This window comes from Thalassophryne amazonica, chromosome 7, assembly GCF_902500255.1.
Source record: "Thalassophryne amazonica chromosome 7, fThaAma1.1, whole genome shotgun sequence".
NCBI classification, from domain to species: Eukaryota; Metazoa; Chordata; class Actinopteri; order Batrachoidiformes; family Batrachoididae; genus Thalassophryne; species Thalassophryne amazonica.
The window spans coordinates 3,330,430-3,354,169 of record NC_047109.1 but is presented as its reverse complement, the minus strand read 5'-3'; the positions used below and the strand labels follow the sequence as shown (position 1 = coordinate 3,354,169).

The window sequence follows — 23,740 nt, the reverse complement described above, 5'->3', positions numbered from 1 at the left end:
TTACCTGTTTTGAAAATTTGTCAAAATCTGTGAAGTCGTTTTGACGTAATCCTTCAAAGCCTACATAAAGTGAATCTTGGTCCAGAATCCGGATCCGATCTGCATCACCTCCAAAAGTGAATGTAGTCTTCCATGGCCTAATATGTTACCTGTGTCGAAAATTTGTCAAAATCCATGAAGTCGTTTTGACGTAATCCTTCAAAGCCTACATAAAGTGAATCTTGGTCCAGAATCCGGATCCGATCTGCATCACCTCCAAAACTGAATGTAGTCTTCCATGGCCTAATATGCAATCTGTGTAGAAAATTTGTCAAAATCTGTGAATTAGATTTGAAGTAATCCTTCAAAGCCTACATAAAGTGAATCTTCGTCCAGAATCCGGATCCGATCTGCATCACCTCCAAAATTTAATGTCGTCTCCCATGGCCTAATATGCAATCTGTGTAGAAAATTTGTCAAAATCTGTGAATTAGATTTGAAGTAATCCTTCAAAGCCTACATAAAGTGAATCTTCATCCAGAATCCGGATCCGATCTGCATACCTCCAAAATTTAATGTAGTCTTCCATGGCCTAATATGTTATCTGTGTTGAAAATTTGTCAAAATCTGTGAAGTCGTTTTGACGTAATCCTTCAAAGCCTACATAAAGTGAATCTTTATCCAGAATCCGGTTCTGGATCTGGATCACCTCCAAAATTTAATGTAGTCTTCCATGGCCTAATATGTTACCTGTGTCGAAAATTTGTCAAAATCCATGAAGTCGTTTTGACGTAATCCTTCAAAGCCTACATAAAGTGAATCTTGGTCCAGAATCCGGATCCGATCTGCATCACCTCCAAAACTGAATGTAGTCTTCCATGGCCTAATATGCAATCTGTGTAGAAAATTTGTCAAAATCTGTGAATTAGATTTGAAGTAATCCTTCAAAGCCTACATAAAGTGAATCTTCGTCCAGAATCCGGATCCGATCTGCATACCTCCAAAATTTAATGTAGTCTTCCATGGCCTAATATGTTATCTGTGTAGAAAATTTGTCAAAATCTGTGAAGTCGTTTTGACGTAATCCTTCAAAGCCTACATAAAGTGAATCTTCATCCAGAATCTGGTTCTGGATCTGGATCACCTCCAAAATTTAATGTAGTCTCCCATGGCCTAATATGCAATCTGTGTAGAAAATTTGTCAAAATCTGTGAATTAGATTTGAAGTAATCCTTCAAAGCCTACATAAAGTGAATCTTCGTCCAGAATCCGGATCCGATCTGCATACCTCCAAAATTTAATGTAGTCTTCCATGGCCTAATATGTTATCTGTGTAGAAAATGTGTCAAAATCTGTGAAGTCATTTTGACATAATCCTTCAAAGACGATATAAACTGAAACTTGACCCAGAATCCAGATCCAGATCAACACCAAAATTGAATGGGTTCATCCTTGGCCTATTATCTATCTGTGGTGAACATTTTCGTCAAAGACAGCAATAGTTGGCCAGGAGGTGGCGGTATGACGTCTTAAAGTGCGATTTAAAGACGCGAGGAAGCGTGCGTTAGCTTCATGCTAGCTGTGTGTTTGTTATGGCTGCCGACAGAACGGTGAGTTTTTATTTCCATTCAGACAGTAAACACAGCGGTGGCTGTCCGCTCGTTGTTACCGTGTGGTCATCACGGCGGACACGTCTTATCTTCGGCACTCATTTGTGTGTTTTATGTACATTTTGTTGTGTTTGCCGAATGAGTTTAGAGATAAGATCAGCTTTGTTTATCCCGACGGAAATTATTTAAATCAATAGATCAAATCAAAAGTGTTGAAACGTTTCTGTGTGAGCTCTAAATGTATTTATATATTTAAAAAACAGTCCAACTGCTTATTCATTCGCTTTTGATTTTTCAGTTTAAATCTAAGCTTGAGTCTCCCACGTGACTTCTGACAAACGTCACAGCCTTTATATTACAACCCCAATTCCAGTGAATTTGGGACGTTGTGTAAAATGTAAATAAAAACAGAATACAATGATTTTCAAATCCTCTTCAACCTTTATTAAATTGAATACACCACAAATACAAGATATTTAATGTTCAAACTGATCAAACTTTGTTTTTGTGCAAATATTTGCTCATTCTGAAATGGATGTTGTACATGAGGTATATGAATGAAAGTTTTTTGGCAGGTTAAGTTGTTCATCAGTGTGACGGCCTGTGGAAAGAAACTGTTTCTGTGTCTGGTTGTTCTGATGTACAGAGCTCTGTAATGTTAGCCAGAGGGGATGAGTTTACACAGAGTGTGTCCAGGGTGGGAGATGTTACCAACTCGCTTCCTGGTGCTGGATAAGTTTTGGATGGAGGGCAGGCTGGCTCCCAGACCTGACAGTTGGTTGAAGTCTGTGCCTGTCATGTTTGTAGGCAGAAGGAAACCAAACAGAAATGGAGAGGCACAGGACAGACTGGATGATGGACGTGTAGAAGATGATGAGCAGTTCCTGGGGCAGGTTGAACTTCCTGAGCTGTCTGAGGAAGTACATCCTCAGCTGTGCTTTTTTCCTGATGGAGTCTATGTGGGAGGTCCATTTCAGATCACAGGAGATGGTGGATCCAAGGAGCCGGAAAGTGTCCACAGTAGACACAGTGTTGTTGAGGAAGTAGCGGGGGGGCCGGTGGTGATGGTGCGTTCCTCCTGAAGTCTACTATTATCTCCACATTCTTGAGCAGGTTCAGCTCCAGGTTGTTCTGACCACACCAGAGGACCAACTGTTCCACCTGCTGTCTGTGTGGAGCCTCTTCACCATCCTGAATGAGTCCAATGATGGTGGTGTCATCCGCAAACTTTATCAGAGGGGTTCCCTGAGGTGCAATGGCTTGTGTTGAGGGAGAGGAACAGTGAGGAGAGCACACACCCCTGTGGGGCACCAGTGCTGATTGTCTCTGTGCTGGATGTGATGCTCCCCAGCCTCACCTGCTGTGTCCTGTCCATTAGGAAGTTGGAGATCCACTGACAGGTGGGAGCTGGCACAGAGAGATTGGAGAGATTTTTTTTTTTGTGGATAATGTCGGGGATGATGGTGTTGAACTCCAAGCTGAAATCTATAAAGGGTCAGAGTGATCAAAATTAATTGAAATATTGAATGTGGTAAATATGAATGCAGTAAAACTTTGAATGTGGTGAAAATGAAAGCAGTAAAACAATGTGGTTAAAAGTGAAAGCAGTAAATATTGAATGTGGTTTAAAAAAAAAATGAAAAGGGTAAAACTGGACTTGATAAAAATGGAAGGTGTGACGTACTGAACATGAAAATGAGTGACGTAAAAAACATCTGCTTAATATTGCCCCTTTGAAAATTAGAATCGTTAAATTTGGATGCCATTTAAAATCACATTATGGTAAATATTAATCTTAGAAATATTATGTCTTAAAAATATAACATTGGCTAATTTTAATTCACTGCCTCGATTTTAGTACCTCTACTTTACCCACTTCAATTGTATAATTTGCTGTACTCGATTTAATGTTGAATGTTTTCATTCACTGCCTCAGTTTTAGCAGGTCCACTTTACCCACTTCAGTTTTATCATTCACCACGTCAACTTTGCAATTTTGCTCACTTCTGCTGGATCGGAATACGGCAGCAGCCACTGTTGCAGCAGCGGAAATTTGTAGTCCAGAACCACTGCGTATGTCACTGACCACAGGGTGGCGCCACTGGGAGTCACAGGCGAAGAGCGCCCAAATCTAAAAGCGCTTTTCTACTTCACAAAAGTAGTTCTACTTGGCTCGACTCTTCTCGGTTTTTTTTTTTGCTTTTGGGTTAGTACCTGGTACCAAGTGCTTTTTTTAGTACCTGCTCAGGAGCAGTTCAGAGCGAGCCGAGCCGATACTAAAATGTGACGTCGACCAGCTGCCGGCCACTGGTTGGTCAGAGAATGTCGTCACTGGACGAGTCATGAGCGCGCCGTCCAAGACGAGAATCAAACCCGCCATTTTTAAATAGTCACAGCGGCGTTACAGAAACTGGGTTTTTCTTTCGTTTCACGGCAAGGGTTTTTTTTTTTTTTAACTCGCACTGGTCCGTGGATGAGTTTGTGTTTGGTGGCGGAGGAGAGAATACAGAGAGGTGGATGAAGCGATCCAAAATGGGAAAATCTCCCAGTCTTTAGCAGCACCTGGCTCACTGGACATTACAGCAACGCAGAGAACAGCTGAGAAAGATTAAAATTGATTACAGGACCACAACAACTGGAGTAGGTCAGACCGTGAGGGCTGGAAACGGTTCAACCAAAGGAATGCTGTTTACGGACACCGACTGATGAGCACCCAGAGGCAGGATGACCGCGACTCGGCCACAGCTTTGTTGGAAGCGACGGATGGTAAGTGTTTTTGTGTCTGTAGTCTGCTTGAAAGCACCATTTAACGTTACTTACCCCATTGGTGGGAAGCACACTTTAACAAAGATTTTGAGTCTAAACTTGTGTTAAAGTAACGTTGTCTCGTGTGTGCAGACACAGTGAGCTAGCTGACTGCTAACTAGCGAGCTAGCTAACTCTGTGCTCAGCTTTAAGGTACTATTAACTTCTGACAGAAAAACACCTAAAGTCAGCATTACAACAAACGTTTACATCTAATTTAGTGCCATTACTTTATTTTATTTTTTTGACATGTTGTGATTTTGTGTTTTTGTTGAATCCAGTTCCATAAGCGAGGAGGGTTCGACCATCAACGTCCAGCATCACACAGCAACATGGGGGATGTCACACACAGGGTGACATCCCCCCCAAAAAGAAAAGAAAGGCATAAAAATATTGTAAAAAAAATCCCACTAAGGTCCAGCAAATAATTTCAGTTATCTTAGTTGCTTTGCATAAAAAGTCAGGTTCTTTCAAATTATGCTGGAAATGGTCTGATTTGTTGAAGCAAAATTTTGAAAAAACATAACTTTTATGCAAAGTGACCAAGATAACTGAAAGTCTGGAGAATGATCATATAGAAACTGAAAGTTTTTTTTTTATTTTTTTTTTTTTATTTTAAATTACAATTCTTGTTTTGTGTGTGTGTGGGGGGGGGGGTGTCACTCTGTATATATATATATATGTGTATATATATGTGTGTGTGTATATATATGTGTGTGTGTATATATATATATATATATATATATATATATGCAGCCGTCGCGACGCTCCGCCACAGGAAAAACACCTCTGTTGGAAGCTTTAAGGACAAGTTGGAACATGTCCAGCTGTTAAACAATTTCTCATATACTCACTCCACTGAAAGCCGTCAAAAGGCGCCTGGATTTTACAAATGGTTATCAACACGGAGGTGTTTTTCCTGTGCCGCCGCTTCGCGCCGGCTGTGTCCCGACGCGCGGACCCGTCCGCACGTCTTTCATTAAAAAAATCTCCTTTAACAGTGGAATATCCGGATAAAATGCTGAAACCGACTTCTTCTGAAACTTCTCTGTTCTCTCACGACGTCCTGGATCAATAGAGCCTGAAATGTGGAGGTTTTCAGCTTGAAACAGGCTGACGACGGCGCCTGGGACCGCTGCACGACGTCTCGCTCCGTGGGAAGTCCTTAAAGCGACAGTATCACCTCAAAATCTCTCATCAGCCGTTAAAATTTTCACCGAAAACCAGCTTAATTTTTCAAACCATGTCCACTTCGATGTGTCTCACAGATTTAGAAAAAATTTTAATCAAACAAAGCGCCAGTTTCTCAGCAACTTCTCAGACAAAGGAATTCCGACGAGGGGCTGGACGACTCCTCCCACAAGGAGTGCTCACAGGCGAATGATGTCACCGACAGGCGTGGAAAAACTCACGCATGCGCACGAGGGTTCAAGCATGTCTGACGTAAAAACATATGAATGAAATCCATATAGTTTTTGAAAAAAATAAAAAGGACCTATACTTTATTGACAGACCTCGTATGACATGTAGGCAAATGACAGGTATCCCATTCCGTGGCATGAACCTTTTCAGCGGTGTCTCTGAGAAAACCATCTGAAACACACACACACAGCATACATATTTTAATTAATGCTGTCAGGTTATTAAAAAATAATATAATTGATTACAGGGTTTGTGATTAGTTAATCTAAATTTCTGTTACACATCAAGCAGGCATTAAGCTGTAAATTGAGCTTAAATTGGGAGAAGTGTCTAACTGTTGTTTCTTTCTCTTTTTGCTCTGTATGCACCACTCTGCATTTAATCATTAGTGATCGATCTCTGCTCCCCTCCACAGCATGTCTTTTTCCTGGTTCTCTCCCTCAGCCCCAACCAGTCCCAGCAGAAGACTGCCCCTCCCTGAGCCTGGTTCTGCTGGAGGTTTCTTCCTGTTAAAAGGGAGTTTTTCCTTCCCACTGTCGCCAAGTGCTTGCTCACAGGGGGTCGTTTTGACCGTTGGGGTTTTACATAATTATTGTATGGCCTTACCTTACAATATAAAGCGCCTTGGGGCAACTGTTTGTTGTGATTTGGCGCTATATAAAAAAATTGATTGATTGTACTGTAATTTGGATGGGTTAAATGCAGACAGATTTCATTGTATTTATGTGTCCAATGACAATAAATGGCTATATTATAAAGAATGCCTATAAAAACAGAATTGTGGGAGTTTGGAAGCTGATTTTTTTTTCTGCACAATATGACTCCTTTAATTATCTTATGAGATTTCATATTTAAATTTGTCTATTGAACATTAAAATCTGGATGAAAAAAAATCGAACATTTTTAATGCGTTTTAACCTGTTCGAGTTCAGTAACGACGTTAATTAACGGTCATTAAAACCGAATTAACATTTTGTGCGTGAACGTCAGTAAACGCACAAACTCCCACGTTTGATTTTTAACAATAGTTATCAAAGCAAGTTACTTCATTATAAAAAGTATTGACATCTAACACATTTATTGCTCTCAGAAACATGTCTTCATTTACAGACCAAGTCACTGACGTCTAAACAAAATGGAGCAAAGTGTGAGAGGTGCTGTAATTAATTAATCTAAATTAACGCTTTATCCGTCCTGAGTACCTTAAGTCTCTGGATGTTGTGGGGCTGTCTTGGCTGACACGCCTCTGCAACATCACATGGCGATCGGGGACAGTGCCTCTGGATTGGCAGACCGGGGTGGTGGTCCCTCTGTTTAAGAAGGGGGACTGGAGGGTGTGTTCCAACTATAGGGGGATCACACTCCTCAGCCTCCCCGGTAAGGTCTATTCCAGAGTACTGGAGAGGAGAATTCGACCGATGGTTGAACCTCGGATTCAGAAGAGCAGTGTGGTTTTCGTCCTGGTTGCAGCACACTGGACCAGCTCTACACGCTCCATCGGGTGCTCGAGGGTTCATGGGAGTTCGCCCAACCAATCCACATGTGTTTTGTGGACCTGGAGAAGGCGTTCGACCGTGTCCCTCGGGGCACCCTGTGGGGAGTGCTCCGGGAGTGCGGGGTCCGGGGTCCTTTGCTAAGGGCTATCCGGTCCCTGTACGACCGCAGCAGGAGCTTGGTTCGCATTGCCGGTAGTAAGTCAAATCTGTTTCCAGTGCACGTTGGCCTCCGCCAGGGCTGCCCTTTGTCACCGGTTCGGTTCATTATTTTTATGGACAGAATTTCTAGGCGCAGCCAGGGTGTAGAGGGAGTCTGGTTTGGGAACCACAGAATCTCGTCTCTGCTGTTTGCGGACGATGTGGTTCTGTTGGCTTCGTCAAATCAGGACCTTCAGCGTGCACTGGGGCGGTTTGCAGCCGAGTGTGAAGTGTCCGGGATGAAAATCAGCACCTCTAAATCCGAGGCCATGGTTCTCGACCGGAAAAAGGTGCTTTGCCCTCTTCAGGTCAGTGGAGTGTCCTTGCCTCAAGTGGAGGAGTTTAAGTATCTTGGGGTCTTGTTCACTTGTGAGGGACGGATGGAGTGTGAGATCGATAGACGGATCGGTGCAGCATCTGCAGTGATGCGGTTGCTGTATCGGACCGTCGTGGTGAAGAGAGAGCTGAGTAGGGGGGCAAAGCTCTCGATTTACCAATCGATCTACGTTCCGATCCTCACCTATGGTCATGAGATTTGGCTCATGACTGAAAGAACGAGATCGCGAGTACAAGCGGCCGAGATGAGTTTCCTCCGTAGGGTGGCTGGGTGCTCCCTTAGAGATAGGGTGAGGAGCTCGGAGTCGAGCATCTGCTCCTCCACGTCGAAAGGTTTCAGTTGAGGTGGCTCGGGCATCTTTTCCGGATGCCCCCTGGACGCCTCGCTGGAGAGGTGTTCCTGGCACGTCCCACTGGGAGGAGGCCCCGGGGAAGACCCAGGACACGCTGGAGGGACTACATCTCTCGGCTGGCTTGGGAACGCCTTGGGGTTCCCCCGGAGGAGCTGGGGGAGGTGTGTGTGGATCGGGAGGTCTGGGCAGCTTTGCTTGAGCTGCTGCCCCCGCGACCCGACTCCGGATAAAGAGGAAGAAAATGGATGGATGGATGAACGCTTTATTTTGACAACCACAGTTTTAATACTTAATAGCGACAGCCTGCAGTTATTACTTGTTTATGAGCTAACGATTAGCTTACCGTCATGCTTTGTCTCTTCGTCTCTAGCAGCTCGTATCTTCTTGTCTTCATGTTGTTGTATGAATTCCCAAAGTCTTCTGTACTTTTCAAGCATGTTTCATCTCGTCGCCAGCAACTTTCTCTTAAAAACTCACAGAGCAGTAAACGCACGCAGTCCGCCATTGTTTATGTTTGTGTCGCATATAAAACAACGTCATTTGGGCGCTCTTCGCTTGCGACTCCCAATGGCGCCACCCCGCGGTCAGTGACATGCGCAGTGGCTCTGGACTACAAATTTCCGCTGTCGCAACAGTGGCTGCTGCCGTATTCCGATCCAGCGGAAGTGAACAAAATTGCACAGTTGACGTGGTGAATGATAAAAATGAAGTGGGTAAAGTGGACCTGCTAAAACTGAAGCAGTGAATGAAAACATTCAACATTAAATCGAGTACAGCAAATGATACAATTGAAGTGGGTAAAGTAGAGGTACTAAAATCAAGGCAGTGAATTAAATTAGCCAATGTTATATTTTTAAGACATAGTATTTATAAGATTAATATTTACCGTAATGTGATTTTAATGGCATCCAAATTTAACGATTCTAATTTTCAAAGGGGCAATATTAATCAGATGTTGTTTTTGTCACTCATTTTTATGTTCAGTACGTCACACCTTCCATTTTTATGAAGTCCAGTTTTACCCTTTTGATTTTTTTTTTAACCACATTCAATATTTACTGCTTTCACATTTAACCACATTAATTGTTTTACTGCTTTCATTTTCACCACATTCAAAGTTTTACTGCTTTCATTTTACCACAATCTGTGTTTTACTGCGTTCATATTTACCACATTCAATATTTCAATTAATTTTGATCACTTTGACCCTTCATAGAAATCCATGAACAGGATCCTCACGTACATCTCTGCAGAGTCCAGGTGCTGCAGGATGTAATGCAGACCCATTTTGACTACTTCCTCAACTGATCTCTTTGTTCTTTGTGTTCAAAAGACTTTACGACTACAGATGTCAGGGCGACGGGCCTGCAGTCGTTTAGTCCTGTTATGGAGGATTTCTTTGGGACAGGGATTGTAAGGCCCCCTGACACTTGCACAACTTTGATGGACGCACTTGCACACACATTGTCGTGATGATCCGACCCGCTGTGTTCCCTGCTGGACACCGTGCTTTGTTCCACTGGCTGCCATTCGCTGTGCGTTGGACACTGCTTGTATAAAGTAATTATTTTGTAGTGGATTAATCATTTTCTCTGTGAGTTGTCTGTTGAAAACGGCTCTAATCGCACCAGCAGCTGTTCGCACATGTGTGCTGTACAAGCTGGAGAAAGCATTTGGAGCTGTCTAAAAATGTCATTTGTCATGGTTACATTGTCATGGCTTGGTAAAACTTGCATGTTCTTTCCTTCTTGTGTGCAGCTGTAAAAGTATATTTATGAGAGAGTGCCCTTGCACCTTGCATGCTTGACGTCTTGACCAGTCTGTGTTTTGCACAGTAACACTACCTCTAACCTTAGTGACATGAAATTTGGTGTTCCACGGGGGTCTGTCTTAGACCCCTGCTTTCTCCCTTTATATAGCGCCCGTTGGCACATACTGCAGCGTTTTGGGATTACCGTTCAGTGCTATGCTGATGATACTCAGTTATACATGCCGATAACTGCTGGTAATCTCATCCACATAAAATCCTTAGAAAATTGCCTTGCATCAGTGAGAAGCTGGATGTCTAGAAAAGTCCTACTTTTAAACTCTGATAAGACTGAAATGATGGTTCTTAGTCCATTGAGACATCGGCATCAATTTGACCAGTTAACGCTGAGCCTAGGGTCGAGTGTCAGTGTCATACATCACACTGACAAAGTGAGGAACCTTGGGGTGATTTTTGATCCTACTTTGTCCTTTGACCTCCACATTAGAGATATTTCGAGGGCTGCTTTCTTCCACCTGTGAAATATAGTGAAGATTTGTCCCATCCTGTCTGTGGCTGATGCTGAGACCCTGATCCATGCATTTATCTCTTCTAGATTGGACTACTGCAATGTTCTATTTTCTGGTTTACCGCAGTCCAGCATTAGGGCTCTCCAACTGGTTCAAAATGCTGCAGCCAGACTTTTGACACGAAGCAGAAAGTTCGTCCACATTACATTTTGGCGTCCATTTTGGCGTCTCTTCACTGGCTTCCTGTCCCAGTGAGATCAGATTTTAAGGTTCTGCTACTAGTCTATAAAATTGTTCGTGGACTGGCACGTCCTTGCCGAGCTGACCTACTTAAACCCTACGTACCGGCCTAGGTTCTGCGTTCTCAGGGTGCAGGACTACTTGGTGTCCCTAGGGTGAATAATAAGTCTGTGGATTACAGAGCTTTCGCTTATCGTGCCCCTGTTCTGTAGAATGATCTTCCTGCATCAATAAAACAGTCAGATTCTGTGGAGACTTTCAAGTCCAGACTTAAGACACACTTATTTTCCCTTTCGTATGGCTAGCATATTGGCATAGTATAGTTCTATGCTTTTTACTCTTTTAAATTAATTTTATTAGGTAACAGAGCGTGCCGCGGCCTCCACTTTATCTAAATTTCGGGTCTTTTTGTGAAGCTTAGGGCTAGTGGCCGGTGATCACCTTAGTATTTTCTGTGCTTTCCTGTCGATTTTATGTTGATAAATTATACCTTAGGTGTCATTTTTCCAGCCAACTGATTCTGCTCTTTTTCTCTCTGTCCGAGATGTGGAGGGCAATGCACTGGAGTGGCGTCTGTAGACAAGGACATGCTGGTCTGACCGCGAGATGCCATGCCTGAAGCTGATGCATCAGATGTTTTAAGTTCCTGTTTTCTGTTTCTATAGCTTTGGAAAAACCTTGTAAGTGTTACAACCCCACTTCCAATGAAGTTAGGACGTTGTGTAAAATGTAAATAAAAACAGAATGCAATGATTTTCAAATCCTCTTCAACCTATATTCAATTGAATACACCACAAAGAGAAGATATTTAATGTTCAAACGGATCAACTTTATTGTTTTTGTGCAAATATTTGCTCATTTTGAAATGGATGCCTGCAACAGGTTTCCAAAAAGCTGGGACAGTGGTATGTTTACCACTGTGTTACATCACCTTTCCTTCTAACAACACTCAATAAGCGTTTGGGAACTGGTGACACTAATTGTTGAAGCTTTGTAGGTGGAATTCTTTCCCATTCTTGCTTGATGTACGACTTCAGTTGTTCAACAGTCCGGGGTCTCCGTTGTCGTATTTTGTGCTTCAAAATGCGCCACACATTTTCAATGAGCGACAGGTCTGGACTGCAGGCAGGCCAGTCTAGTACCTGCACTCTTTTACTACGAAGCTATGCTGTTGTAACATGTGCAGAATGTGGCTTGGCATTGTCTTGCTGAAATAAACAGGGACGTCCCTGAAAAAGACGTTGCTTGGATGGCAGCATGTGTTGCTCCAAATCACAGATGCTGGCTTTTGAACTTTGCGCTGGTAACAATCTGGATGGTCTTTTTCCTCTTGTGTCCTCGATTTCCAAAAACAATTTGACATGTGGACTCATCAGACCACAGCACACTTTTTCACTTTGCGTCTGTCCATTTCAAATGAGTTCGGGCCCAGAGAAGGCGGCAGTGTTTCTGGATGTTGTTGATGTTTGGCTTTCACTTTGCATGGTAGAGTTTTAACTTGCACTTGTAGATGTAGCGACGAACTGTGTTAACTGACAATGGTTTTCTGAAGTGTTCCTGAGCCCACGCAGTAAGATCCTTTACACAATCATGTTGGTTTTTAATGCAGTGTTGCCTGAGGGGTCGAAGGTCACGGGCATTCAATGTTGGTTTTCGGCCTTGCTGCTTACGTGTAGAAAGTTCTCCAGATTCTCTGAATCTTCTGATTGTTATACACTGTAGATGATGGAATCCCTAAATTCCTTGCAAATTAACATTGAGAAACATTGTTCTTAAACTGTTGGACTATTTTTTCCATGATTCGTATAAATATCTGGGGGTTTACATCGATAACAACTTAAGCTGGCACACCCAAGTGTCAAGCGTTTGTGCCCGAATCAACCAGCGCATGTACTTTCTTCGTCAACTCCGACTGTTTGGTGTATGTAGGAATATTATGTTTATTTTCTATAGAGCAACGATTGAGTCCGTGTTACGGTATGGTATTACTAGCTGGTTTTGTAATTTAACGGTTAAATCAAAAACTCAAATATTAAATCTGATTAAGATAGCTGGCAAAATCATGGGTATGGTGGTACCTGTAAGTCCCCAAGAGTTGTTTGAACAGGCAGTTCTCAGATGTGCAGACAATATTTTAACAGATGCGTCTCATGTGCTGCACTCTGAATATATTTTACTTAACTCAGGAAGGAAGTACAGGGTTCTTCTTTGTAAATGTAATCAATATAAACATTCATTTATTCCATTGTCAGTGAAGCTCATAAATCAGCAGATAGCTCAGGGAAGATAGTATAAGGTGTGTATTGTGGAATTTGTACAAAGATGTTAATAATATTGTGTATTTATGTTTTAACTTTCATTTATGTTGTTGTTTTTGATGTATGGGTGCTTGCTATGTACCGGATGTGTTATTGTGTAGCAGACCCCCCTGTCCAAGTCAGATTTCTCCTTAGGGAGACAAATAGACACTTTGACAAAGTTGTGATCCTCACCCCATCTTTGCTTGTGAATGGCTGAGCCTTTTGGGGATGCTCCTTTCAGCATTGCTGGTCCCATCACAGTTGTCCATGCCATGGGCACTAACACACCCCCATACCATCACAGATGCTGGCTTTTGAACTTTGCACTGGTAACAATCTGGATGGTCTTTTTCCTCTTTTGTCCAGAGGACACGGCATCCATGATTTCCAAAAACAATTTGAAATGTGGACTCATCAGACCACAGCACACTTTTCCACTTTGCATCTGTCCATTTCAAATGAGCTTGGGTCCAGAGAAGGCGGCGGCGTATCTGGATGTTGTTGATGTTTGGCTTTCACTTTGCATGGTAGAGTTTTCACTTGCACTTGTAGATGTAGCGACGAACTGTGTTAACTGACAATGGTTTTCTGATGTGTTCCTCAGCCCACGCGGTAAGATCCTTTACACAATAATGCCGGTTTTTAATGCAGTGCTGCATGATGGATCGAAGGTCACGAGCATTCATTGTTGGTTTTTGGACTTGCTGTTCACGTCTAGAAAGTTCTGCAGATTCTCGGAATCTTCTGATTATATTATGGACTGTAGATGATGGAATCCCTAAATTCCTTGCAATTGAATGTTGAGAAACATTGTTCTTAAACTGTTGGACTATTTTTTCCACACAGTTGTTCACAAAGTGGTGATCCTCACCCCATCTTTGATTGTGAACGGCTGAGACTTTTGGGGATGCTCCTTTTATACCCAATCATGACACTCACCTGTTTCCAATTAAGTGTACTTTGAGCATTCATCAACTTTTCCAGTCTTTTGTTGCCCTGTCCCAACCTTTTTGAAATGTGTTGCAGGCATCCATTTCAAAATGAGCAAATATTTGCACAAAAACAATAATGTTTATCAGTGTGAACATTAAATATCTTGTCTTTGTGATGTATTCAATTGAATATAGGTTGAAGAGGATTTGCAAATCATTGTTTTCTGTTTTTATTGTTTTAGACAATGTCCCAGTTTCATTGGAATTGGGGTTGTAGAATGGTTTCAGCAGACGGTCACCCCTTTGAGTCTGGTCTGCTTGAGGTTTCTTCCTCAAATCATCAGAGGGAGTTTTTCCTATCACTGTCGCCTGTGTTCTTGCTCTGGGGTTGGTAAGGTTAGACCTTACTTGTGTGAAGCATCTTGAGGCAACTTTGTTGTGATTTGGTGCTATATAAATTAATTAAATTTAATTGAATTGTGTGTATTTGAATTCATTTGTAGCTTGACATGAACTTGCTCATTTCCCAGACCTGGGTCTGGTGGCCACCTGGGCCACTGGTTCTTGTTCTAAATGCACAAACAGCAGAATGACCTGTTCATAATAACTTTATATGTTTGCGTAAAGCAGATTAAAGGTGTTGCATCGGAAAGCTTCAGTGTCACATGCTTCCAAAAGTTCATGTTGCCCTTCATCTCCAAGATTTAAGACTGATCACATATGTGGAAGAAGAAAACCTCATAACTGACAGTATGGATACCATACCAACTTTATTAACCCTCTGGGGTCCGAGGGCATTTCTTGGACAGTTCACTCGCCTGGCATAAATGTTTTATTATTGCTGTTAACAGCTCTCCCTGCATCCCACAATCACGTTTTATGTCTCTTTTTTCAGGACAACCTGTGCTTTCATAATATATATGCTTTTGTTGTGTTTTATAAGTGTAATAAAGGTTTACAATCAGAACTAAGAAAGGAAAAAGTAAAGCAGAAAATAATTTCCCACACACATTTATTCAAAACGCACAGCAAACTATAATAAACAACTGTTTTGACACTTTATGAAGGTAATTTGAGGTCTTGTGTGAAAGACTGTACAACAAAAAGGTTCAAACAATAAACACAAATGCACATTTTGAACAATATATACAAAATGGTCTGTGCATTTTGTTTCTCATCTCAAAGCAATTTCTGTCTGCTATTACACAAAGGTCACATCACAAACTTCTACTGTGTTTTGGAGTGTTCTGTGCTGCTCCTAAAGCCCCTGTCACAGTGGCATATTCGTAGAGCTGCTCATTGCAGCGTTGTTTCATTTAAATATGCCCGAAATACACGCGTACTCAGCCTTTTTCAGTGTTTGTTCATACTTGCAGCTGCGTGTGTTCATGTTTTAATGTGTGCACACAGTCGCGTGTGCCATGCTGCACCAGTTTCAGTGCTGTTTTCTGCCTTTGTGGAACTGCGCTCTGTTCTCTATTGCATGGTGTGGTGCGGCTCAAAAACAGTCATTTAACATTATTATTTTTTTTACTTTTTAGTCTTGGTGGATCACTTTCATTGTGTCCAGATGCTGCTGAGTCTGGCTGTGGTAAAGGTTGCCCTGAACGAAACGCTGTGACTCGTTAAACGGGGAGAGAGCGCTTTTATTGATAGCGCACGGCCTCACTCTCTCTCACTCTGTGTGTGTGTGTGTGTGTGTGTGTGGGACAGAGGTTTTATGAAACGATGCATCACAGTGAAACAATTCTCTTATGAGTCCAGTATGATAAAGTGAAGCAACGATCTTGCAGTATTTATAGCTCCAGAAGAACAACAGGGAGATGTGAAATGGCGCACAGTACCGTGTTGAAGCGTGGGTGGGCTCACAATAGCGGACAGTAGCACGGTGCTGCGTGTACTCGCGTGAAGGCTCCATGCTGTGCTGTACGCCGAAGAAAATTAAACATGTTTAATTTCTTCCATCCTACGCTTGTAGCCCGCAACATACTGCTGCGTATTGAGAAAAAACTCGTGAAGTGGACGGAGAGCTGCGGATACGCTGTAATGAGCAGCTCTACGAATACGCCACTGTGACAGGGGCCTAAAGCAGCTTTCATTCACACTTTGGCCCACTTTGGCTTCTTACAGTCTGAGGAGCGGCTCCTCCCTCTCACTCCATTGATATGGTAAACAGTGCTTTACGCAGAGAAAGAAACAGAGTTATCCAGTAACATTCACATGCAAACTAGTGAAGCAATCCTGATAGTTACACACTCTTTGTTTGAGCACGTGAGATTGTCATCAGAGGCTCTCCGTCTGCTTTCACTGATCGCTGTGCGTAATGGTGCAGAGCGCATTGGAGACCAATAGTATGTACTCATTGGAGCAGCCAGGGGGCTATTCACATGGGCCAACTAGTAACATATCACTCCTGAAAACAATCTTTGGCTTTTCATGTGAGGTAAATCTGCCCTACGATTGGATTGTGGAAAACCATGTGACGGTGAACCAATTCCGATTGGACACTCACATTGCGCACATCATCACAGTTCTTTAAGGAGTACAAAGATGGCCGACGGCTGGCTCGAAAGTCCACAGAGTTAACTTTCCAGCAAAAATAAAACTCAGTTTCTATCTCATATCATTAAAAAGTTATTTATAATTTAGTAAAGCTTGGTCTGGCGTCAGCCCCAGAGGGTTAAAACAGCCAGCACTGACACAAGGTGCTGTACACTCCAAACATGAGACAAATTAAAACACAATAAAATAATAATAAAAGGAACCACTAAAATGCAATTTAAAAATGATCAATTAAGCCCCATTGGTGTTAACAACAGAAAACGCCCCACTCCCTGAGCTTTCTTTTTGACCGAGGCACTTGCAGGAGCAAAACTTGGAATAACCGGTCTAAAATACGCTTCCAGGGGTCCCAAATCGACAGGGGAGGGGTCACAAAGACTACTTGGTCCAAAAACAGCCGCCTCTGTTTTCTTTTCATTAAAACGGAGGAAATTTGAGACAAGCCAGGCTTTAATATCTTCTAAACACACTAGGAGCCATTTCAACAGGCAAATAAATCTGGCAGTCATCTGCATAGCAGTGGAATAAAATCCCATGTCTTCTAAAAATACTCCCCAGAGGCAATAAAGAGAGAGAGAACAACAAAGGCCCCAAGTCAGAGCCCTGTGGAACACCACATGACAAAGGGACTACAGAAGATTCAAAGCCACCGATATTTACAGAAAACATCCTGTCTGCCAAATAGGACTGGAACCACTCAAGAACAGTACCACCAATTCCCACTAAGTGATGTAGTCGAGATAATAATATACAGTGGTCAACGGTATCGAAAGTAGCCGCTAAATCGAGCAAAACCAAGATAACCGAGTTCCCAGCATCACATGTGAGAAAAATGTCATTAGACTTTAAGTAATGCAGACTCTGTGCTATGAAATGGGTTAAAATGTGCCTGAAACTCTTACAGAAAAAAATTGCTTAATTGGTAATAACCCATTTTTTTTTCTAAAACCTTAAACATAAAAAGCAGGACCATTGCATGTATAAATCTTGCCAGAACCACCCTGAAGACAAACTACGGTTTGTAATAGCAAGCACTGGCTGCCTGAGACACAAGATTTCTTAAAAAAAAAAAAAAAAAAAAATCATGGGGAGACCGGACCATAAAAAGAACCAGATTTGATGTGCCCTCCTACATCATCTAAAAATGAAAAGGTCAAACTGAATAAAAGTGACAGGACAAGAAACCAAAGTCAGAGGGTCAGAAACAGGAACTAAAATAGAATATTATCAACCTTCTCCATTAAAAAGCGGGCAAAATCATTGAACATATCTGGGGAGGCGGTCAAACTTACATTCTGTGAAATATCTAACACAGAGTCAAAGATCTTGAACAACACACGTGGGTTGTGACCATGAGAGGAAATAATATTATCAAAATATTCCCTTCTTGCCTCCTTTACTGTGGTCTGATAGCAATGCCAACAGTTTTTCAAGGTTTAAAAAGAGTCCTGTAATGTGTCCTTTTTACACTCGCACTCGGTTCGGTGACACTTCCTCCTGGCATCGCGAGTCCTGTCATTTAACCAAGGCTCAGAATTAACCACAGATAACTTCTGTGAGGAGTTCCATGTTGATTCAGACACCAGATTTACTTCATATTTAGTTCCAAAACTGTTTATTTTTAAATTAAATCCAAGAGGGAACTCAGTCCTCTAGCACCCTGGAAAGAAAAAACAAGCTTGATTCGGCCTTTTCAGGTTTCCTGTCAGCATAAACAGGCGGTGCTGTGGTGTTTTATTTGACATAAAACTGACTCAGATTTTACATTAAAAATACAAATATAACCAGCATCGATGAGTTATTGATCGTAACTGTCTGTGCAGGGAAAGCGGCTTCCTGCAGAGGATCTCGTCTGTCACCGTGGGTCCAAATGTCTGAGGACGGAGGACATGACATGCGTGTCCAGAGCTGCAGCGTCCACGCCACGTAGAGGAATGGATGAGTATGAAGGTGTCACTCTGCAAACTGACACCTGCTCCAGTGGTGGGGACATGGCTGAAATGATCACTATGGAGACCGAGTCCAGTGATGATGAGCTTGGCCGGCTGGACATTGACCTTGACCAAAAGTCCAAACGCCACAACTTGACCTCAAACAACGTGCGCACCATCCTACATGTGAGAATTCCGTCTGCTTTAAGCATGCTTAGCTCAGCTCAGCTTCATATGTTTGGCACTGTAACTTTTGATCTCACTGGACATCTTTGAGTGTGTTTAAGTTGTTGTTGACAGTTTTTTGACTGTCCCATTTTCTCCTCCACTGTGCCTGATTCTCTTCAGATCACACGGACTGTAAACGAAAAAAATGTCCTCATGCAAAGGAATTTAAAAACAAAAACAATCCACAGAATTTCATGTGACGTGTTCACCATTTATTCACGCCTACGTTTATCATACTGGTCATAAAGATGGTTATTTTCCTTACCGTAGTTTAGTCAGCTGTCCCACTTTGTTGGTTCACTGGTTTAATGTATTTTGTACAATAAAAATTTGTTTGTAGCTTCTGTGTAGCTGTAAATTAGCTGCTGTTATCACTGAGATCAGGTGGCATTGTGCTGCCCTGGACTTTGGCTGTGGACTTTTGGGTTGGGTTTGGGCAGGTGTTGCCCTTTGCGTTGGGTTGGTCCTTTGGGTAGGTTAGTCCTTTGGGCTGTGGGTGGTCCTTTGGGCAGGTGTAGCCCTTTGCGTTGGTGTGGTCCTTTGGGCAGGTGTAGCCCATGGATTAAAGTTCTCCGTCACCATGACGGATTTCCGTCATTTGGAAAATTTAGCCACACATAAGCGCGCGCACATGGTGTCATGCGTGTTTTGGGGCCGAAATATGATACTCTCACTGTCAAAGTACCATCTCATTCTGAGGTAATCAAAGTAGCAGCAATGTCAGCGTGGACTGCGCAGGAAGGGACTGTGTGAATTTTCACTCCTCTCCGCTCTGTTTCCTGCTTGCCATGAGCCACAGTCTTTCTCCTCCCTGTAATATTTACGTTTTTTTGTATTAAACTGACCTGTTATGGTCTTCTAAAACAGTTGATAGATGTATTTTATAACTTAAAAACGGGACCGATGCTAACGCGTTAGCATGTCTATGGCGTTTTCAGTGTTAAAGTTAGCATTAAGCTGTTCGCATCTCAGCACATTTGTTTTCTGTATAATAAATAATTAATGGCTTAGTGTTGTCATAAAAGTCAAATGTATTATGAATTGTAATTTTTTAATTTATTTTTATTTATATATTAATAATAATAGCAACAACAACAAAAGTAATAATAACTAATATTGCTACAGCAGGACTGCAGATGGGGATTCTCGGTTCGCAGAGGAGCAAAACAGCTACTTTAACCGTTTTGGCTCCTCCACACCGCCTGCCCCCGGCTCTCCACGTCTCCAGCAGCCAGCCATCCAGTCCCTCTGACCCCCCACCTTCTACCCCGCTGTCACCTCCACTGCACCCCGGACTTCGTCCCTCCTCCCCCGCGACTGTATTCAGCACCAGCCCACCTCAAGTCACACCTCACCTGCCCCCTCCCCCTCCCCGTAACTTCAGCCGAGGTGAGAGGCCAGCTCCTGCGGCTGAAGCAGAGGAAAGCAGCAGGACCTGATGGGATCCCCTGAGGCTGCTGAGGACCTGTGCAGATGAGCTCTGTGAGGTCCTCAGCCACATTTTCAACATGAGCCTCAGACTGGGGGTGGTCCCCACCCTGTGGAAGACCTCCTGTGTGGTCCGGGTTCCCAAAACACCGCACGCCAAGGAACCGGCCCACTACAGACCAGTTGCCCTGACCTCCCACCTCATGAAGACCATGGAGCGGCTCATCCTGTCTCACCTCCACACCGTGGTGAGCGACACCTACTGCAATTCGCCTACAGGCCCAACATCTGGGTAGATGACGCTGTCATCTACCTGCTGCAGCGAGTGCTCACCCACCTGGAGACCACAGGGAGCGCTATGAGAGTCATGTTCTTTGATTTCTCCAGCACTTTCAACACCATCAGACCGGCGCTGCTGCGGGGGAAGCTGGAGGAGACAGGTGTGGATGGACACCTCGCCGCCTGGACCATCGACTACCTCACTGACCACCCGCAGTACGTGCGGCTGTTAGTCTGAGGTGGTAAGGTGCAGCACCGGGGCCCCCCAGGGCACTGTCCTCTCGCCTTTCCTCTTCACCCTCTACACCTCGGTCTTGGATTTCCCACTTATTGTAAAGAAGATGCTCCTATCTCTTTTTTCAATCCCAATCATGTGTTTATATATATATATATATATATATATATATATATATATATATATATATATATATATAAAACCCCTTCTGTGGGTTCACCACCTGCAGAGGGGGCCATGGGGTCGGGTGCAGAGAGGATTGGGTGGCGGTTGAGGGCGGGTGGCCCGGCGGTCCGATCCATTCTCACAGCCCCTGGCTGTTGGGACGTGGAATGTCACCTCGCTAGGGGGGAAGGAGCCTGAGCTTGTGTGGGAGGTTGAGAGATAACGACTAGAGATAGTCGGGCTCACCTCCACGCACAGCTTGGGCTCTGGTACCCAACTCCTGGAGAGGGGCTGGATGCTTCATTTTTCTGGTGTTGCCCACGGGGAGAGGGGGAGAGCTGGGGTCGCATTGCTTATTGCTCCCCAGCTCAGTCGCCATGTGTTGGAGTTCACTCCGGTGAACGAGAGGGTCGCGTCCCCACGCCTTCGGGTTGGGGACAGGTCTCTCACCGTTGTCTCGGCCTACGGGCCGAGCAGCAGTGCAGAGTACCCGACCTTCCTGGAGTCCCTGGGAGGGGTACTAGATAGCGCTCCGACTGGGGACTCTATTGTTCTCCTGGGGGATTTCAACGCCCACGTGGGCGGCGACGGTGAGACCTGGAGGGCGGTGATCGGGAAGCACAGCTTCCTCGATCTGAACCCGAGTGGTGTTCAGTTGTTGGACTTCTGTGCTAGTCACAGTTTGTCCATCATGAACACCATGTTCGAGCACAAGGGTGGCCATAAGTGCACATGGCACCAGGACACTCTGAGACGGAGGTCGATGATCGACTTTGTAGTCATATCATCTGACCTTCGGCCACGTGTCTCGGACACCCGAGTGAAGAGAGGGGCAGAGCTGTCGACCGATCACCACTTGGTGGTGAGTTGAATCTGCTGGGAGGAGAGGAAGCCGCTCAGACCTGGCAGGCCCAAACGTATCGTGAGGGTCTGCTGGGAACAACTGGCGGAACCCTCTGTCAGCGAGGTCTTCAACTCCCACCTCCGGGAGAGCTTCTCCCAGATCCCGGGGGAGGTTGGAGACATGGAGTCCGAGTGGACCATGTTCTCCACCTCCATTGTCGATGCGGCCGCTCGTAGCTGTGGTCGCAAGATCTCTGGTGCCTGTCGCGGCGGCAATCCCCAAACCCTGTGGTGGACACCGGAAGTAAGGGATGCCGTCAAGCTGAAGGAGTTCTACTTATCTTTGTTGGTAGGTGGGACCCCAGAGGCAGCTGACAGGTACCGGCAGGCCAAGCGTGCCGCAGCCCATGTGGTCGCAGAGGCAAAAACTCGGGTCTGGGAGGAGTTCGGGGAGGCTATGGAGGAGGACTATCAGTCGGCCTCAAAGAGATTCTGGCAAACCGTCAGACGCCTCAGGAGGCGGAAGCAGCTCTCCACCAGCACTGTTTACGGTGTGGGTGGGGAGTTGTTGACCCTGACTGGGGATGTTGTTGGGCGGTGGAAGGCGTACTTCAAGGATCTCCTCAATCCCATTGTCACGTCTTCCGAAGAGGAAGCAGAGACTGGGGACTCAGAGGCGGACTCATCCATTACCCAGGCCGAAGTCACCGAGGTGGTTAGAAAGCTCCTCGGTGGCAAGGCTCCTGGGGTGGATGAAATCCGTCCTGAGTACCTTAAGTCTCTGGATGTTGTGGGACTGTCTTGGCTGACACGCCACTGCAACATCGCGTGGCGATCGGGGACAGTGCCTCTGGATTGGCAGACCGGGGTGGTGGTCCCTCTGTTTAAGAAGGGGGACCGGAGGGTGTGTTCCAACTATAGGGAGATCACACTCCTCAGCCTCCCCGGTAAGGTCTATTCCAGAGAGTACTGAAGAGGAGAATTCGACCGATGGTCGATCCTCGGATTCAGGAGGAGCAGTGTGGTTTTCGTCCTGGTCGCGGCACACTGGACCAGCTCTACACGCTCCATCGGGTGCTCGAGGGTTCATGGGAGTTCGCCCAACCAGTCCACGTGTTTTGTGAATCTGGAGAAGGCGTTCGACCGTGTCCCTCGGGGCACCCTGTGGGGAGTGCTCCGGGAGTACGGGGTCCGGGGTCCTTTGCTAAGGGCTATCTGGTCCCTGTACGACCGCAGCAGGAGCTTGGTTCGCATTGCCGGTAGTAAGTCAAACCTGTTTCCAGTGCACGTTGGCCTCTGCCAGGGCTGCCCTTTGTCACCGGTTCGGTTCATTATTTTTATGAACAGAATTTCTAGGCGCAGCCAGGGTGTAGAGGGGGTCTGGTTTGGGAACCACAGAATCTCATCTCTGCTGTTTGCGGACGATGTGGTTCTGTTGGCTTCGTCAAATCAGGACCTTCAGCGTACACTGGGGCGATTTGCAGCCGAGTGTGAAGTGTCCGGGATGAAAGTCACCACCTCCAAATCCGAGGCCATGGTTCTCGACCGGAAAAAGGTGCTTTGCCCTCTTCAGGTCGGTGGAGTGTCCTTGCCTCAAGTGGAGGAGTTTAAGTATCTCTGGGTCTTGTTCATGAGTGAGGGACGGTGGAGCATGAGATCGATAGACGGATCGTTGCAACATCTGCAGTGATGCGGTTGCTGTATCGGACCGTCGTGGTGAAGAGAGAGCTGAGTAGGGGGGCAAAGCTCTCGATTTACCGATCGATCTACGTTCCAATCCTCACCTATGGTCATGAGATTTGGCTCACGACCGAAAGAATGAGATCGCGAGTACAAGCGGCTGAGATGAGTTTCCTCCACAGGGTGGCTGGGCGCTCCCTTAGAGATAGGGTGAGGAGCTCGGTCACTCAGGAGGAGCTCGGAGTCGAGCCGCTGCTCCTCCACGTCGAAAGGAGTCAGTTGAGGTGGCTCGAGCATCTTTTCCGGATGCCCCCTGGACGCCTCGCTGGAGAGGTGTTCCGGGCACGTCCCATTGGGAGGAGGCCCCGGGGAAGACCCAGGACACGCTGGAGGGACTACATCTCTCGGCTGGCTTGGGAATGCCTTGGGGTTCCCCCGGAG

At 44.8% G+C, this 23,740-nt stretch overlaps 1 protein-coding gene across 1 annotated transcript in view; it reads left to right on the top strand.

The window, feature by feature from the left end:
- Positions 1 to 1,513: 1,513 nt before the first annotated feature.
- LOC117513188 (GON-4-like protein) overlaps positions 1,514 to 23,740 on the top strand; it is a 130,927-nt gene continuing 108,700 nt past the window's right edge. Inside the window, 2 exon segments of the mRNA XM_034173484.1 lie at positions 1,514 to 1,589; positions 18,325 to 18,627. Of these exon segments, the coding sequence (XP_034029375.1) occupies positions 1,572 to 1,589; positions 18,325 to 18,627 (321 nt within the window). The 5' untranslated portion in view covers positions 1,514 to 1,571.